The 20595-nt window shown below is 34.1% G+C and overlaps 1 protein-coding gene across 1 annotated transcript; it reads left to right on the top strand.

Moving 5' to 3' along the window:
- The first annotated feature begins 295 nt into the window (after positions 1 to 295).
- On the top strand, positions 296 to 20563 carry LOC127549940 (plasma serine protease inhibitor-like). Its single transcript, XM_051978438.1, has 5 exons — positions 296 to 546; positions 5194 to 5893; positions 7891 to 8161; positions 14617 to 14782; positions 20207 to 20563. The coding sequence occupies exons 2-5, from the start codon at positions 5245 to 5247 to the stop codon at positions 20432 to 20434; spliced, it is 1314 nt and encodes a 437-aa protein (XP_051834398.1). The 5' UTR covers positions 296 to 546; positions 5194 to 5244; the 3' UTR covers positions 20435 to 20563.
- The last annotated feature ends 32 nt before the right edge of the window (positions 20564 to 20595 follow it).

Raw genomic sequence — 20595 nt, 5'->3', positions numbered from 1 at the left:
AATGTTAAAAGGGAGGCATAGAAGTTAGAAGCCAACTTAGAAACAACCTTCCTCTCCCCCTATGTGGTAGATAGCAGTCCCAATAACTTCAAACAAAGGGCTATAGAAAAGGGAGAGTGAGAATTTTGCCTAGGGAACCAACTCCCTTTCTCCAGTCTTAGACATTTTGCTGACTAAAATTATTCTTATCTCCTTCACATACACCATGTGTTCCCTTTTGGTCAAAATGTAACCACAGAGATTTTATGCCTAACACATTTCTTACAGTATATAAAGGAAATACTAATTAGATCTTCTGGGTTGGGTGTGAGTGGAGTTTGCTTTGGCTGGGTCTGCTTTGTATTTTTAAATAATACTTGCTGTGGCCACCAATCAAAGAAAAAAAAACAGTACCCTGCTGGGAGGTGGAGGTAGGCTCCTCCTGGGCATCCTGGTTAATCCAGAGCTCAGAGGGAGCTGGTATTGTGGGATATCTGGAATCAGTGTGCATCTTCCTAATACCTCACCACTATCAATCAACATCCATCTCCATCAACCACAAAGACTGTAAGTATGAACTGTGATTACTTAGTAAGAGAACTGAAGAAGGTTTATAGAGTTTAAAAAGAGGGCTCTGAGATTTAGGTTTTCCTGAAAATGTATTAAGAGTTGACTTTGAATAGGTGAGAAGTGAGTTCATTCTCCCTACGCCTATAATTTCTGTCTTGTTCATGTCTTAATACCTAAACCCATGCCTAACAAAATATACAGGGGAAAAAAAGTAAAATAAAGAAAATATTCAAGGAATATTACCTCTACACCAACTAGAGTGTTATCAGGAGATATCTGTCAGCATCTATATTATAAGATATTAACTTATTAGCTTTATTTTAAAAAACTATTCCTAACAGATCATTGAACTTGTAATTCTATGCCACTAGTACTTTGTATCTTGAGAATTCAAAAAGTCAGATTATTTTATATGTTTAGTTATATTTTCAGGACACTGGATCTGAGGGTGAACAGTAAAAATCTAACCCTTTGTCTTAACTTTGGTATTTCTGGAGAACCTCATTGCTGATAGAAACCAGTACCTGTGTTTTCCCTTTCTAAGCCTATTTATCATACCAATTACCTATATAACCTTAAGCAAGTCACTCTCTGATCTTTAGGTTTATGAGGTTTATTAGATTTATGAGATGAAAGGACTAAGTATATTGTCACTAATATTCTATGTTCTGACATTACTATGTAAGAGAGGTAGCTCTTTTTGAGTTTGATATAAACAATAGAAAAATTTGTTGTCTATCTGCAGTGTGGAACTGAGATATGACAGGAAATCTCCATTGAATTGTCAAACCTAATAACAATTATCTACTTTCAGCAATTCATGTAAAAACAAATGAGGCTGCCTAAAAGGACTGAGGATTATTAAGCTCTTGGGAAAAATATTTCCAGAGACAGAGATTTATTTCAAGAGGAGTCAACAAACATTTGTTAAGCATTGGCATTGGACAAGACAATGTCTTAAGTGCTAAAAGGACAAAGAAAGGCAAAAAAAAAAGTCCTGCTCACAAGGAGATTAAAGAGTTGAGAAATGCTTTTTACAAAAGTATGGTTTTTGGTTGATATTTAAAAGAGATCAGGAAACCAGGGAGAAGCGGAGAAAGGTTCTAGGCATGAGAGATAACCAGTGAAAGATATAAATTCAACAGATGGGATGTTATGTAGAAGGAATAGAAAGGACAGTGTCATTGCATTGTAGAATAAAATTAATTATAATAAGAATAAGAATAGCATTTATGTAACATTTAACACTTGTAAAGTATGTGGAGTAAAGTGTAAGGAAAGTGGAAAGATAAGAAGTCATATTGTATAGAGTCAAACAGGATATTTGATCCTGGAGGTAATAAGGAGACACCAGAGTTAACTGAATTGGGTAGTGATGTGGGGTAGGGAACTTTAGGAATATCAATTTAATACCTGTGTTAAGGAAGGACTGAAATGGGGAAAGATGAGATAAGGAGGCCAATTTTAGAAGGTTATTTCTATGGTTCAGGTGCAAGGTGAGGATAGTGACATTATCAGAGGAAAGAAGAGTCTGTTTATATGAGAGATGTTGTGAAAAAAAGTTGAAGTTGAATATAGGATAAAAAGGACTCAGGATATCAGAAGTTTTTGATCTATAGTGAACAGAGAAAGAATAGTTTAGAGACTGCTAACATACATTGGACAGTAAGCCACAAATGGCTAGGGGAGCGTAGCATAGGCCTTCTTCCCCAGAAGAGAAAAGATCTATCCACCTTCATCTATTTCCTGTTTTTTTTCACCCTTCACCAAATGGAGAGGGTAACAAAAGGGAAGCAAGCCACAATGCTTTTCCTTCACTCTCTGGCTCTGAAGATCAGAACTCCTTTAGAATTCTTGCCTCTTTAAATGGTCTTTTTAGGTTTTCTTATTATAGGTATAAAATTTTCTTAGTATTAAAATCAGATATCTATTTAGGTCAATGCTAACTACTTGTATGTATGCATCAAGACTGGGGGGAAAGGGAAAAAACTTAAATGGGAAATCTAAATTATTGAAGATTTTTATATACAACTTGAAGCTGCTCATAAGACCTAGTTGAGGACAGGGTTAGAAAGCCACATATTTAATAGGGGGAGTGGTGTGTGTGCGTGTGTGTCTGTGTGTGTGTCTGTGTCTGAAAGAAAGACACACAGAAACAGAGAAAGACAGAAAGACAATTCTTCTGACCAGACAGAGATAGAGAGAGATGGAAAGGCAGAGAGACAGACAGAAAGAGACAAAAACAGAGAGACAAAGAGACAGAGATAGCGAGACAAAGACAGCGACAGAGAGGCAGAGAGAGATACATACACACATAGAGATACAATGAGAGACAGAGATGGAGAGAGTGAGAGAGACAGAGAGATACACACAGAGAGAAACAAAGACATAGAGATAGAGATAAAGAGAGACAGAAACAGAGACAAGAGAGAAATTCAGAGACAGACACACAGAGAAACATATAGAGAGATAGAACCAGAGCCAGAGTCAGAGAAGAAGACAGATAGACAGTGATACAGAAATAGAAAATCAGAGACACAGAAACAGAGTGCAATTTTTGGGATCAGATCTTCTGCCATGTGCTTTGGTGGTTAAACAAGGAGCAGAGAGGTAGCAATTTCCTAATTCCCAATTAGGAAACAATCTTCATTAGGCTGGAAAAAGACATGCCCTAGAAGGTAATGAGTTGCTAAAGATGCTCTGCCCATGTAAAAAAAAAAAAAGAGGAGTAAGTTCCTGGGACATACTTAAAGGTCAAATAAAGGAATAAGTGACAGTCCATAATACCATGCTTACTAGAACCACTTACATACAAATGTGGTTATATACAGATGCAAAAAAAATAGATAATAAACAGAATGACCTATAAAATCCTAATAAAAGGAGGCAAATTTGATGTCATATGTATCATTTGGAGTTGATAAAATGGAATTTGTGACTATAATATGAAAGGAAAATAATAGATTAAAAATGATGGCAGCTGAATTTTTTAAAGGTAAGTGTAGAAAATGGAAGGAAGGGCAAATAAATGAGGATGAATACAAATTTTATAAAAATAGACTCAGAAGTGTTAAAATCCAGAATGAATTTGAGTTGATAAATGTTAAGGAGAATAAAAAGAGGTGCTTATTTTTGTTGTTACATTGGGAAAAGCAAGCAAATCATAAAAGGGATAAAACTTCTGCTCAGTATAAATAGGATTATGATTGCAGCTGACCTTAGAAAGATGGATATTTCAATTAATTATTTTGCTTCTGTTTTCTCTTTATCTCTGTTGTCTTTTCTGTTTCTTTGTATCCCTTATGCTTTGCAGCATAGTAAGTCTTTACTAAATGTTCATTTACTTATTTACTAGTAATTATTGGCACTCAATTCAAACTTTTGAACCTCAATTTCTCATCTATAAAGTCAGAGTTTTGGACAAGATAATCTTTAAAATCTTTTCCAACACTAAAATTCTCTGTTCTAACATTCCAAGTTAATAGTTTCCTTTTAATTCTAATATTCAATGTTCTAAAGTCCATAAAATGGTTTTGATGGTATCTTAGAGCTATTATTCTGTCTAATGCTTACTTTGATCTTTAAAAAAAGAAAGACTGAAAGCATAAGTCATCTTCCATACATTCCCAGACTTCCTTTGGCTTAGGGTAGAACCATTTTTTTCCTGTCACACTTTCTTTTAATCCTTTCACTGAGGGATGGGAATCTCAAGGCAAAATGAGAAGGAAAGCCTGAGAATGAAAGCTACATTGGAATCAAACTTACTGCCCTCCTTACCTGATATAGAGAAGAACAATGATTTTGATCCAGAAATCAAGAGTTCCTCACAAGAGAAAGAGACAATTCTGCCTAGAGAATCATCTTTTTATCTCTAGCAGAAGTTCATTTTGGATGGTGCTCTAAGACACTGCCCTAACTTTAATCTTTATCATTGAATTATCATGAATAATCTTTATCATTGAAAAAAAAAACAGGCCATGGTAGTTGATATTTTTACACATGCTGCCTCCTCAATGAAGCTGTCTTCTTCCTTGGCTTCTAGGATATTCCAGACATTCTGTTTTTTTCTTTGTCTAATCTTCCTTAAGCCATCTCCCAAATGTGGGCCTCCCCAAGAAGTTAATTGTTATCTATAGATATTCTTGTACATCTCATTCCTTCTCCTGCCTTTGATTATTACTACTGACTTTCACATCCCCTTTTCCAATCCTGACTTTTCCAGAGTTTGAGGTTCATTTAATTTTTCTTATAGAACTTGTTTTTTTAAAAGATATCACACAGATCCATATTCAATTCATCATTCATATGATGTACCTATATTGCAGAGGATATTATAGAAGGTGTTAAGGAAAATATGATTTTTAAAACTTTTATTAGATGTTAAGTTTAAGTAGAACATGGTCTCTGCCTCCGTAGGACTCATAGTCTAATAGGATAATGTCATATAATAAATGCATTGGAGAATTGCAAAATAAAATGTTAGGTGAAATCTGAGAAAGAAAGTTAGTTAAGGAGTGAGATTAGGGAAGGTTTTTTGGAAGAAGTGTCATCTAAATTTTAAGGAATGTGGAAAAGCTTAATCTATAAAGAGAAAGGTACAGAAAGGTATTCCAAGTTTGACCTTTCGTCTACTTTCTTTCTCAGGTCATTCTACTCTTCTGGTCCTTCTTCTTTACAGAATAAGAACAAGAAGCAATGGTATTCAAGTTATTTCTCTCTCTATTGCTCACCAGCCTCCAAGCTGCTGGGGGCTGCCATGTTTCTTCCCATCGATTAGGAAAAAGTGCCTCTGATTTTGCTTTCCGAGGTATTCACAGTGCCAAAGATGCCTCACTCATCTGCAAGATGACAGAAAAAAATGCTGACTTTGCATTCAGTCTATATAAGCAGTTGGTCTCTCAAGACTCTGATTTGAATGTTTTCTTTTCCCCATTGAGTGTCTCCATGATCCTGTCTCTGCTGACTCTTGGAGCACACTCTACTACCCGTACTCAGATCCTTGTGGGTCTGGGTTTCAATCTCAAGGAAATTCAGGAAGACGCAATCCACAAATTCTTTCAGAATTTGATTCTCAATCTCAACATGCCCAATCCTGAGCTCCAACTAAGCATGGGGAGTGCACTGTTTGTTGAGGAAAGGTTCCGACTACTGGAAGAGTTCTCACAAAATGTGAAGACCATGTACATGTCAGAAGCTCTCTCCATTGACTTCCAGTATCCTGTCAGGGCTCAGAAACGCATTAATGACTACATATCAGAGCAAACCCAAAAGAAAATTGGGGGTTTGGTCAAAAATGTTGATGCCAACACTATGATGATTCTAGTGAATTATATCTTCTTTAAAGGTAAGTAAGAGCTTTGAGTCTGGGTGGATGTTGGGGTAGCTGGCAGAGGAAGGATAAAATATTAATAATATTAAGATTGTTAAAGAAATTTGAAAAGGAAATCTGGATTAACTTTCAAATCCCTATGTATGGGAATATTACCATCTCCTACTGGGGGAAAATATCTTGCAGACTTTATTTTTTTAAAAAACATTTTTGAAACATATATTTATTTAATATTTTTATTTCTCCTAATTACATGTAAAGCAAAATTTTTACATTGTTTTTAAAATTTTGAGTTCCAGATTCTCTCCCTTTCTCCCCACCCCCATTCTGAGCCTCCTTGAGAAGGCACATGTGCAAAACATTTCAATAAAAGTCATGTTGCCAAAAAAAAAAAAAGAAGAAAAAGACAACCCTCAAGAAAAATTAAATTTAAAAAAATTTTGTTTCAATCTGCATTCATACACAATAAGTTCTGTCTCTGGATATGGATAGCATTTTTCATCATATGTACTTCAGAATAGTCTTAGATCATTGTATTGCTGAGAATTTCAAAGACGTTGATCAAGGATATGTTTTAAATATCTTCAGAACCACACTACATAAAAGAAAAATTTCCAGTTTTACATAACATTCATCAATATGTTTTAGCATCAGGGGAGGGGGTGGAGGGAGGGAGGGGAAAAATCAGAACAGAAACGAGTGCAAGGGATAATGTTGTAAAAAAAAATTACCCTGGCATGGATTCTGTCAATATAAAGTAATTATTAAATAAAAATTAAAAAAAAAAAAGAAAAGAAAAGTTAAAGGCGGGGAAGGGAAATCACACAATAATAATAGAAATAATAATAAGGTTTATGCACATGGGCCACAATGTACCTAAAAGAAGAACTTGTTTCATTGTGATTTGTGATTCAGATGTTTATAAGGCTTACTTGCATTAATAGAACAGGAGTAACTCACATGATAAAGAATTAGAACACTGTGGAAAAAAATATGTTTTAGCATCATATAGTAGAAAGGACACTGGAGTTTATTTCAAAAGACAAAAGTTAGAATCCATGTTCTGACATATTTTAGCTCCTTAGCTATGTGACTATGAGCAACTTACTTTATTTCTATAACCTCAATCTCTTCATCTATTAAAAGAGAAAAAATGACAGGGTTGTCCTGGGGAAAGTGCTTTATTTAATTTTGCTCAGGAAAAAATTTGAGTTCTTTTATGCTATGTTTATGGATAAGTGAGAGATCATATAGTAGATAGTATTACAATTAAATAGATTTGGAACCAGACCCAACAAATGTATAATTAATTGCTCACACTGGAAAAAAAATTCCTAATGGAATGCCTCATAGCTACAACCTTGTATCTACCTTTTGTAATTATTTATCATTTATGTCAAAGTAGCAGGTGACACAAAGCATGGGGATACATAATTAGTGCATTGAAAGGCAGGCTTTGGATCCAAAAAGGACCTTGAAAGGATAGAACAATTGATTGAATTGAATAAAATTCTATTTAACAAGGATTAACATAAACTCCTATACTAAAAGTATAATGCACATAAAAAATAAACTTAAAATTCCATTTTTATCAATACAGAAAAGGGGTAATAAGAGTTCCGGTAGGAAAAAAAAATGACTACATGAATGGTAAGCTCAATATGAGTCAACAGTGTATCACAACAAGAAAAAGTCAATGGTATCCTGGTCCACTTTAGGAGACTGATAACATCCAGATAAACTAGCATCCAGACCTGCAAAATTCTGTACCCTGGTCAGGTCATATTTGAAGTACAATGTTCAGTGCTATATAGTATATTTTAGGAAAGACTCTATGTGACATAGCTTTAATATATTAAGCTGTTTGGAGAAATGCAGTTCAAGGGGAAAAAAGATAATGTGAAATTCTGCTCTGACCCAGACTTTCTTTTTCACAGAAGAAAATTTTTTTGACTTTTGGCTGAAGATCTCCTTTTTTACTTTTTTTTTTGTTGTTGTTATTTGATCTTTAGCTTCATGGGAAAGAAATTTTGATCCTAAAAGAACTAAAGAAGAGAATTTCATTGTATCAGAAAAAACAATGGTGAAGGTCCCCATGATGATCCATGAAGACATACACTATTATTTCCGGGATAGGAGTCTCTCCTGTAGTGTACTGCAAATAGCTTATGCAACAAATGAGACAGCCTTGTTTGTTCTTCCTGACCAAGGGCAGATGAAACGTGTGGAGGCTGCCCTAAATCAAAAAATTATGAAACGGTGGCTCAAGGGACTCAAAAAGAGGTACTGTTCAGATCATTAGCAAATCAGCAATTGATGACTTTTACTTCAATTCACACTTATTGAGTCTTTATTCCTATACTGAAATCTGTCACGTGGAGGGTCAGCTATAAAATCATAAAGGGATAGGAGGAATCTTGGAATATAGAATTTTACATTTAAAAAAACCCTATAAATTCTAAGCCACAAATAATAGAATATTAAAGACACTTTGGGAATATGGGAGACATTAGAACATAGACTGTCAGAACACTGAACCATAGGCTATTACAGGTGAATGAAGTATCAGAGACAATATTGTCTGAAATTTTGATTTTGTGGGCAGGATATCTGATATTTCCCCTGCAGGAAGAGAAAAAGGACTTGCTAAAGCTTATGCTTTTTACCAGTGAACCAGACTATAATGAAATATTCATGTTAATTTTTTAACCAAAAAAAAAATCAGGATTTCCAAAATGCTTTCATGTTTAGGCCTCATCAAGATGAACTTTGACTTGAGAATCTTAAAATTTAGAGAGATAAGATGGGATAGTAATAAGAGCACAGGATGAATATAGACCAAAAGTTATATGATATATGTAAAGTACCACTGGTATTATCATCATTGTAGTTTTTATTAATAATGCATCAATAAGGCCAGGCAAGTCATTTTATTTCTTTGTAGTTTTTGACATTTTTAACATCCCCTTCTACTGGATATTTTTTTCCCTCCTTTGGATTCAGAATGATCACACCATTCTGTTTCTCTTTTCACTTCTCTATAAAACCTTCATATTCTCATTCTCTCTCTCTCTTTCTCTCTCTCTCTCTCTCTCTCTCTCTCTCTCTCTCTCTCTCACTATATCCAAGTGTTTTTCCTTGGTTATTACTTCTTCTCAATAATTTCATAGAAAAACTTATAAATTTCACTCCTTCAAGTACTACCATATTTTTAATGTTATTTGGTTTTCTGGATGATGTATCTACATCCATATTCATCTTCTTTAGCAAGTATATAAGCTGAATTTGAAGTGTTAAATCTACCACCCATATTTTGAAAACCATCCAACTTGGCATGATTAAGAATGTAAATCAGTGAACTACTGTTACTGCACAATTATAAATTTCTCTAAGCTCATAATCTAGATTTCTCAATGACCTGTCATTTCAAAGCTAGGACCTCCAGTTTGTGAACAGGGTTATTTGTCTTACTGTCCCTAAGGCCTCTGCTGAAAAATATTACTAATTTCATGTGTCTACCATTCAGTTACAAGACTGCTCCCAGTAACACTAAAATGAAATCCTTATGCAAGATAAAAGACTTTTGAGTCAATATTGGCCAATACTGATACATGTCTGCAAAAAGGTATTTAGTTTACATTCTGCTTCCAAAGGAGGCCTTCAGTTCGTTATAGATGACTTAGTTCTCAGTTTTGCTGTTATCTCTGAAGATTTAATCAGTCACACTATTTTGAAAACTAACTTGTTTCTAGGTGAAGAGCAATGTAATAAGTTTCGATCAATATGTTCAGTCCTCTTTGCTATTTTATATATTTTAAAAGACAACAAGTTACTAGCAACCACAATAATTCATAGCCCCTACTTTGGAGAATCTCTAACTTTTTGATATGTTGCTCTCTATCCTAATTTAAATTTTGTGTTCTTTCAACTAACCTCTGGTTTCTATATGCTTAAGTAAAAATAAAGGATTTCCTATTTAAGTAAAAAAAAAGTTAATATATACTGTTGTGTCTGTAATTAGACAAGTTTGAGAAGAGGATGGAATGTAGAGGAGGAAATGTAGAACTTTTGGTCTTTTCAAGGACCTTCAATCCTTGAAGGTGAATACAACTGGTAGCTTCAGTGTAAGTTCTCTGTTCCAAGAAAGAACTCAAAATCCCTGCTTACTGGGAGCCTGTTCACTCCCTTTGATAATTTCTGTCTAAATTGAAGCTCAATTTTCCCTCTCCCTAATTCTCTAGACCAGAAATTGAAGCTTCTTCTTTCACTTGTCACACCTTAGGGTATATTCTTTTCAGTTCAGCTTATGGGATCTTGAATAAGGATGGCAGCCCTTTCTCCCTTACACTATTACTTAGTCATGAAGTCCCTTTTACTCCCTCTTATTCTATTCCACTCTATGTATCCCTTTTAAATCTCTTGAGCACAATCCAAATCCACCTTCATCTTTAGAGATTTCAATAGTTCATTCACATTGCTTTCAGGGTTGAGAGTGAATGTTGAACTACATAAATCCCAGTATTCCAGTTAATTTTCTAGTCCCTGTTACATCTTTCAATCTCATGGCTACCAACTACCACTAAAATTTTTATATCAATTCATAATCTCTCCTTTGAGTTCTAGACCTCAAGCTTCAACTAACTGCCTTTAGCAACTCAACATGAACAAGATTAAATTCATTATTTCTCCTCTCCCCTATCCTGGTTTCATTTTCACTACTTCCATTTGTATTGACAATACACTCAGTTCTTTATATTTGTAATCTTATAATCACCATTTTCTTTGACTTTATCTCTTTTCCTAATTTCTCAAATGCAATGGCATGACTTATCAAGTTCTATTACATTCAGTTCCTCCATAGTTCTCATATGCAGTTCCTCTTTTCTATTTTTATTTCAATACCTTATAGGCCCTCATTATTGCCTATTGTTGTTGTAATAGTCATTTTCCAGATGTTTAATTCTAATGTATTCTTTATATTTCCTGAATAATCTTTTTCTCAAGTATAGATCTGATCATATCAGATCCTTAAAAAAATCTTCATTGGTTCTCTGTTACTTTCAAAGTAGAATGAATTTCTTTGAGATACATTTCTAGCCGCATATAAAATGGTGTCTTCTTACTTTCTCAATATTATCTCATATCACTCCTCTTTACACACCTGTATTACATCCAAATAAAACAAGATAAAAAATAAATAGGTGAATATAATAGAAATATAGACCTCTTCTCTCCTACTTTCCCACAAAAGTTATTAAATAGGAGATGTAGCAAAGTATTATGGTGGGCTTTAGGGTAGAGTCCCTGCCCTCAAGGAGTGCATAGTTTTGTAGGGAGATGATAACAACAAAAATAGATAAGTCTCTACCTCTCTCCACTCCTAAAGAAACATTATTCACCCATGCCTTGTAGCTTTGCTCCAATTAATCCATATACCCATATATCCACAGTTCTAATTCAAATATTGAATATTTACTGATTATTTAAAGCCCATCTTTTACAAAAAATCTCTTCAGATATCACTGGTTTGCACTGATCTTCCGGATCTATCATCACAAAATAATTCATATTTTCTCAATATGCATATTAAGAATTATCACCATTATTGCTATTTTTACTGTTGTTTTATTTCCCTACAAGACTATGAATTCTTTGAGGGCAGGAACTTTACCCTAAGTCCAGCATAATACTTTGCTACATCTGCCATTTTAATAAATTTGGTGGGGAAGTGGGAGAGGAGAGGGCAGTATTTCTATTCCAGTCATCTATTTAATCTTGCTTTCTTTGAATAATATGCCCTTTCCTGAATATGTTCTAATCATGAGTCATATGATATCAAGTGTCAGATATATATGTAAGGTTGAATTGTTCTCTTTAAATTAGGACTAGTCATTTCCTTATGCTTTGCACATACTTTGGGATTTAAGAGAAAATAGATATCTGGAGTGAGGGCTTTATTGTTGACTCTATCGTGATATTGTTTCATGTGAATTACTCATATTCTCCACTGATTATTTTCTTTCTGTGTAGATCCTGGTATTTGGTATCTGCCCAGCAGGTTTATATTCCCTCTTTGTTTTCATTTTAAATCTGGTTTATAATTTATAATTTTCAAGGTAAATATAATTTGCCAAATCTTATTAGATATGACTATCATTTCTGTATCTTGAGCCACCGCTCCCAAACCCAAATACCTTCTTATATACCTGATTCTCTTTCTCAAAAAAGCTGGGCTAAGAGCCCTATGTGTTTTCACTAAGTCTTCAGTTTTTTGCCCAGAATATTACATTCCCTACCAATAATTTCTAGATTCCTTTTAGCAATATTATCAGAGCACAAATGAATCAATTGAATTGACTAAGTTCTAAGAGGCTAAGTCATACGATAGGAAAATTGGGTTGCTTTCCATTGTTCATGTCAGGTCCACATATCACTATTTTTGTACTGATTTAGGGAGTTTCTTTTTCTACTTACTGAATCGCCTTTTTCTTCATGACATCTATATATCCTTATCATCAGTTTTTCTAACAACTGTCTTTCTCTTCAGAGATTCCAGCTCCAACTCCACTATAAAATTCTTATAATTATTACAAAGCTCCATAGATTCAGTGTTCCTTCTTAATCTTTCTCTTTATGTACTTTCACTCTCAAACCATCTAAGAAATGTTAACTCTCTTTTCCCCCCCTCATGTTCTTTTTCTGAGATCAATTTTTCTTTTATTCTTTTTGGTTGCTTTAGAGTTGGACTCAGTTACTGGGGACTCTTGTATGAGGCTTAATACTTACGCAGTAGAAAACACCTCCCAGATGTCCAAGAGACTGGAGCTCTGTGTCCATTTTCTTTTTCTCCTCTTCACACACGAGACTCTAAATCTAAAATTAGGAGACTTGCATAAATGAAATTAAAGCAGAAGTTCCCTTAAGGTAAGGTTTTATGCAGAAATCGGTTTCCAGATGCTTCTTTTGTCATCTCAGCTTATCACACTTCAAATACATTCAACTGCTGTCATGTCCTCTTCTGTCTCATCATCTTCATTTTTCTGAGCATCAATTTTCCCACTGAATTTGGGAAATTACTATTTCTAATTATAAATTGAACTCACTATCTTTCTCCCAAACTCTTACTTCTTCCTTAACTTTCTTATTATTTGGAAGGCACCACCATCCTCCATGTCACACAAGTTTTCAATTTAGGTGTCTTTCTTAGCTCCTCACTTTTCTCCAAACAGGATGATGGCTGGTTTCTTTCCCTCAAATCTCTCCCCACTTGAGCACATCTTCTACTCATCTATCAAATTAATCTTCCTAAGTATGTCTGACAATGTTTCCACTCCCTTCCCCATTCAATCAACTTCAGTAGCTCCCTACTGCTTCCAGGATCAAACACAAAATCTTTGCTTTGGTTCTTGAAGTTTTTCATAACCAGGCTTACACCATAATCTTCTTACACCACATTCCCATACTCCAGTGACACTGACATTCTCATTGTTCTTTGCATAAGAAATCCCAACTCTGATCGTTTTCACTGGCTGATATCTCTGTCCTCATCATAACCTCATGGCTTCCTTGGTTTCCTTCAAGTCTAGCTAAAGTCCCACTTCCTTTTTTTTTTTTTTAATGGTATTTTATTTTTCCAAATGCATGCAAAGATAGTTTTCAACATTTAACTTCAGAAATCCTTGTGTTTCAAATTTTTCTCCCTCCCTGCTCCCCAAGACAGCACGTAATTTGATATAGGTTAAATGTGTGCAATTCTTCTAAACATATTTCCATATCCATCATTCTGAGTAAAAAAGAAGTCAGGTCAAAAGGGGAAAAAAAAAAACATGAGGAAGGGAAAAAAACAAGCAAGCAAACAACAAAACAAAAAGATGAAAATAAAAAGTTCCACTGGGAAAAGAAAGTTTTTCCAGTCAGTGTCTTCCCTCTGAAAGGATCTACAGTTTACTACATATATACACATGTAAGTATTATTTCATAAATATCTATTATAATTAAGTTAATGCCAAATATATTAATGTTACTATATTATCACATTAGAGAATCTATGTCTATAACATTTTTACATAATTATTTGGATTTATCTCTTTCCTTAGACTATGAGTTCTTTAAGATCAGGGACTATCTTTTATCTTTCTTTTGTATTTCCAGCATTTAACACAATGCCTGTCACATAATAAGCACTTAATAAATGCTTCTTTACTTGACTTCCAGCTCTAACATTTTATGTCCAGATGATTCTTCTGGTTTTCTATTCTGTGAGTCTTGAAGTCAAGACCATGAATAAAACATTTAGAATGGGCTGTCCTCTTAAGAGAAATAATAGAATAATAAGAGAAATAAAACATACAGTTGTGAGGCAATGAGAAGTAGAATTTAGAGGAAGAGTTGACTGAGTCATCTTGAGTTTTGGGAAACAAAATTTCTGGAGTGAAGTTTTGTGAGAAGATAGTTGTAATAATCAATACCTTGTGTAGAGGGATTTATAAAGGTTTTTGGAGGAGAATAAGGGAAGACAATGCCATAGCCCCTTCACAAACAAATGATTATTTTATGCCAAGAACACTGGGCTAGAAGTTTAAAAACATAGGTTCTAGTCTTTGAAGTAGCACTAACTGGTGGCACCAACATTGAACAAATTATCAATTCCTCTGGGCCTTGATGTTTGCATCTGTGAAATGATGGGTTGACTGAGAAGACCTCTTAAGCTCTTTTGGTTTTAAATTTTCTCTTTCCAGAGCTATGGAATTACGCATTCCAAAGTTATCCCTTTATGGCAAGTATGAGCTGCAGAAGATACTTCCAGCCCTGAAGATTACGAATATCTTCTCTAAAGAGGCTGATTTCTCTGGCATCATCGACTTGAACAACAAACCTAGCCATCTGACCCCTCTAATTTCTCAAGTATGTTTGTAAATGTTAGGATTTCTATAATTGTGACATAAATGTTTTTGTTTTTGGTTTTTTTGACACTTATGACTAGGGGTAGGTTAAGCAAATACTTTAGGTATGATGTCCAGAAGGTTGTAATGAAGAAAAAATTGTGATCTATAAAAATAATAGCAAACCATTTTGGATGATAATAGGTTGATATGATCAAAGGGAAGCTTAAGGCCTTGGATTGAAGAAAGATTTTAAATATTATTCCATAAAGCTGGGAGGGATAACTAACAGTAGATTATAGTCATAACATAAAAAATATTCTTAGAAAACTAATGGACCTATATAGCACAATAACATTTAATAGGAATAAATATAAAGTTAAATGTGGTAGAAGTATGGTGGATGTGGAAAAGAATTAGGAATTTTAGTGGAATTTGTTCTTTAATATGAATCAATAATGCAACATGACAGCCAAAAAACCCCAAATTGAAATAAGGTTACAATACATATGTAGCATATAGAAAATGAGATGTGATCATCCTGTTGTATCCTATCTCTTGCAGACCATATCTGAAGTATTTAGTTCATATTTGGATGACATATTTTAGCCACTGAACAATGAGAAACTGGAAAAATCCCAGGAGATAATAATCAAAGTGGTGAGAGGATTAAAGACCATTATCATGTTAGTTGAAGAAAAAAATATCTAGTCTGAAAAAGAGAAGACATAATGAGATATCAAAATTGTACTCAAATATTTGAAGGGCTACCAAGTAGAATAAATATCAAACTAATCTACTTGGTCCTGAAGGGAAGAATTGGAAACAATACATGGAAGTTACAAGCAGGTATTTGTAACGATAAATAAATAACATTTATATAGTGCTTTAAAGTTTGCACAGCATCTTACTTATATCATCTTATTGGATCCTAATAACAACTTTATGAGGTAAAAGCTTTTTTTACACATGAGAAAATTGAGACTGATAGAGGTTCAATGACTTGCCCAGAGTCACACAGTATGTATCCTGGACCACATTTGAATTCAAGTCTCTGTGACACTAAGTTCAACATTTTGACAAGCACTATTTAGATAGAAATGAGAGCTATTCAAAAGCTTAATAAATATTAAATGCCCCATCACTAGAAGTCTTTGAACAGTGGATAGCTGTTTGTTATTTTGAAAAGGGCATTGGTATCTAGGTAAGTGTTGAATTAATTGACTTTTGAAGATTTTTCAGACATAGTGTAGTCTGAATTTGTATGGAATGCATGTATTGATGAGAAGCATTCCATGAAAATACTACTTTCTATTACATGTTTCTTTTATTATGTCAAGTTGCTTCTATTTCAGTGAAGACTCAAAACTTCTGGTGAACAGTAATATACAAGGATGCAATTTTAAAACATTAGCCAGTTTCACTTTTGCTTAGATCACTCCTTAATGACATGAGCCATTTCCTATATTTTGATTCTGTCATTTCAAGAGTCAGGTGGTCACTTTTATTTTGTTGCAAAGGCACATGCAGACAAATGTCACAGTAAAAATTATGGCCACCTACATCTTCTTTGAAGATGAAATAACTACTTCTCAATCTGTAAGTATTGATAATTATGCCAGCTCATCCTCTAGATCCTTAAATAAGGCAACATGTTGTAGTCAAAAGAGCATGAAATCCCAAGTCAAAAGGCTTAGTTTTAAATTCTGGTTTTGTCTCTTATTTTGTGACCTCAAGCAAAAAAATTTCCCTTTCTGGGTACAGTTTTCTGTACTATAAAATGATTAATTAGATTAGATGAAACAAAGTCTCAAAGAAAAGAAAATGATTTCTACTTTTTAATGAACAAAAATCCATTTTCTATCCCTCCTACTTCTTATCTCATGGAAAAAGAAAAACAAATTCCTTATAACAAATATGCAAAGTCAAGCAAAACAAATTCCCTCATATATGTATATGTGAATGTGTATATATATATATGTATTTATGTTTGTATAAATTATATATAGTAAATCTCAGTGGCTATCAAAATGTATTTTTCAATAGATATAGGACAGTTAGAAAGAAGGGACTTGAGGGGAAAAATAAAGTAGGCATTCATTCAATGATTCACACGCACATATGTATATATGCACACATGTATATGTAATGTATGCATGTATAAACACATTAGTTATATATAAACATATATAGATACATACATACAAACATATATTTCTGCACTCTGAGTCCATTGATTCTCTGACAGGAGAAGGATGTTTCATCATTGGTCTTCTGGAATTATGGATAGTCATTCTTACAACTTTCAGAGTTGTTTGTTTTTACATTTAAGTTGTTATAGAAATCTTCTAGTTCATTTCATTTTATTCTCTATCAGTTTATGCAATTCTTAAAAACTCTTCATTTTTATAATATTGATGTCCTCACATATTTCTTCTTTTTTTCTCACTTTACTTTTTAATTAGTTTACATAAATCTTTCCATGTCTCTTTGAAATCTTTGTCTTATTTGCTATACATTATATGAATAGTACATTCATATGCCACAATTCACAGTATCACACATTGAATATGGCAAAACTGGAACTAGGATCCAGATCCCCTTAGTTTTAATTTGTTTTTCTACTACAATACACTAGAAAGACTTAATTTCTTTCTTGATCCCCATACTGAAAGACCTTGGTTTAATTCCCATTATTTTGTATAAAGAATCAGAGAATCTCAGAGTTGAAAAGGACCTCGGAAACTATCTAATTCAACCAAGACTTTTATTAAAATAAGGCTATGAAGATAAGCCTTAGTTTTCACAAAAGATTATGCCACCAGAGCATAAGCTTTGTCTGGCTTTCCATAATATAAACTCAGCAAATATTGGGTCTGGGTTTAACCAATCTGGTTAAACATGGAAAGAGTGATCTCCAGAACATCAGCCACCAGGTGAGACTTTTTTTCATTCCCAGAAATTCATGAAGCCATCTATTAAGGTAGGTAGAAATTTTCACTCATGTATTTTATTCAGTATTAATTAAACATGTATTATGCTAAGCTCTGGGGCCAAAGACAAACAATGAAGCCATGTTCTCTATCTAGACTGTCTATTGGGATTAGAGAAAAAGAGTAAACATAAATGTAAATATAAGATCATATAATTTCCTGGGACAAGAATAGGACATTAACAACAGGAAGGATCAGGAGAGGCCTTATGTAAGAAGTAAAAACTGAAATAAGACTTTAAGGAAATTAAGAAATCTAAGAGGTAAAAATAAGGAGTGAATTCCAGCCATCAGGAACAGTGATAAAGCACAGTGGTAAGAGATGAAATGTTATGTAGAGGTGAGGATGGGATAGCAAGTGGGACAATTGGACCCAGACTTTAAGTAAATGAAGGAGAACATTACTGAACAAGCTTGCAAAACTTTCTGGCTATAGTCAGATGTAAAGACTTACATGCCAAACTAAAGACTTTATTTTGTTCTAGAACCACTGGAAATTTTTGAGCAAGGGAATGGTATAAGATCTGAATTATTAAGTTCCAATGTACTCACCTTTGCAGATGAGGAAACTGAGCCCCTAGAGAAGTTAAAAACTTGCACAGAATCACAGAGACAACAAATATCTGATGTATTATTCAAACTAGAGTTTAACTTTAACTTCAAAACCTGAATTGTACCCATCATATCATGGCTTCCTTTGTATTTTAGAACTTTTGATTTGGCAGTTGTGGAGAGAATGCATCTGAAAGGGAAGAGAATAGAGTCAGAGAGATAAATTAGGAGAATTACATTAGACCCTGTGAGAAGTGATGAGGGCCTGAACTAGAGTGGTGATCATGTGAGTGGAGAAAAGGGGGTCAATATTGTGAAAGTAGTTATAGAGGAGAAAGAAGGATTAGTCTATGATTGCGAATTTTGGTGACTATAGATTGATGGCTCTTCTTATTTCATCTCATCATCTATAGAATGATATTATAACAGTTCAAAAGAGAGAGTGACATAAGAGAAAGATGGACTCTGCTTTAGATGTGATGAGATTAAGAGGTAGAAGAGGTCATTCCTCTTTATTTTTCAGAGAGAACCTTAATCCAGAGAACTTGCCCCAAATCACACAGATAGTATGTCAGGAGTGAGATTTGAACTCAGGTCTTCTAGTTCTACCAGTGCTTTTCTTCACTCTTCTGCCCTACTGATAGGACTTCCATTTGGAAAAATCCAATAGGTAGTCAATAATATAGAGCTGAAATTTAGGAGATATAATGAATATAGATATATAGATATGGAAAAGACAGCTAGACTATTGGCCTGGAGTCACGAAGACTCACTTTCCTGAGTTCAAATCTGGCCTTAGACACTTATTAGCTATGTGATTTTGTTTGCCTTCCTTTACTTATCATAAAAGGAGCTAGAGAAGAAAGTGACAAATCACTTCAATATCTTTGTCAAGAAAATCCAAAATAGGACCACAAAGAGTATCTGTACTGAACTGAAAGAGAATTGAAAAATGATTGAACAACAGATATAGGAATCATTTACAAAGAGAAGATAGTTAAACTTATGGATCTTGATGTTATCAAGAGGTAGAAAGAATAGAGAAGACCAAGATATCCCTAAAGTAAATCTACAATTAGAGGGCAGAACATGGATGATGATCCTAGAAAGGAGAGTTGGAACCAGCAAGATATATAAGAAAGAAAGAAAGGAAAGAAGTGTCATGAAAGCTCAAAGAACAGAAAATTTGTGAAAGGGGAATCAATTGTCAAATGCTGAAGGGAGGACAAAGATGAAAACTGAGAAGACTTCATGGGATTAATTACAATTATATTTAATGGGAAGTAATGGGATTAATTGCAATTGTAATTAATTACAATTAAAAGATCACTGAACCTGGAGAAATTAGTGACATTGAATGATGACATTGAACACTAGGCTGCAAGATTGAGAGAGGAATGAGAGGATTAAAATGCATAGGTTACATAATCATTAGTTCTATGCACAAGTGAAAACTAGCAAAATTGGGCTGAAATGCAGTATAATAAGAACAAAACAGTAGAGTTCTTCTTTCTTTTCAAAACAACTAATAAGAACTCACGTTTTCATTATGATTTATTGTCTCCATCTGAATGAGACAAGGTAACTACTATTCCCTCTGTTTTACTTATATGGAAAGTGAAGCTTGTCTGAAGTTATGTAGCTGGTAAGACACACCTGGATTTCAGAGTTAGGTTCCTTGACTTCTTCATGTCTAATTAAATCCCCTATATCATGCTATCTTTCCTTTTGACTTATTTATTTAAAAAAAGAAAATTCTATTCTTGATCCTAACTATCTTTTGATGAAAGTGCTGCCATCTCCTGATTGATATTTTCCCTTCTTAGGATATTCATGACTTCCTTTACAGATTCTGTTGTTTCCTTTTTCAAAGTGCCATTATATGTGTGTTTCTCCTTGCAGATTGTCCATGAGACTGGATTTGAAATGGATGAGTCAGGTCCACAAGTTGCTATTAATACCAAGAGCCACATCAAAGTCAGGTTGTCAACTGCTCGACACCACATGATGGAATTCAACAGACCTTTTCTGATTATGATCCTTACTCAACCTAACCAGAGCATCCTTTTGCTTGGCAAAGTGGTGAACCCCAGGGAAGCAGAAGGACTATCTGCTTCCACTCTATCTTAAGCCTTTCCTCTAGAATATAAGGGCAGCCACCTATCCACATGTACCTCCTGGGGGAGAAGGCAGCAAGGGAGGGTGAGGGTGGATCATTGTGCAGCTTCCTATGAATAAAGAGCAATGTATACATGCAAACTAATAGTGAAAGATTCCTTTTTATGAATCAA

Source organism: Antechinus flavipes, chromosome 2, assembly GCF_016432865.1.
Source record: "Antechinus flavipes isolate AdamAnt ecotype Samford, QLD, Australia chromosome 2, AdamAnt_v2, whole genome shotgun sequence".
Taxonomy (NCBI): Eukaryota; Metazoa; Chordata; class Mammalia; order Dasyuromorphia; family Dasyuridae; genus Antechinus; species Antechinus flavipes.
The sequence above is the reverse complement of the archived record's forward strand: the minus strand, read 5'-3'. Positions and strand labels throughout refer to the sequence as shown.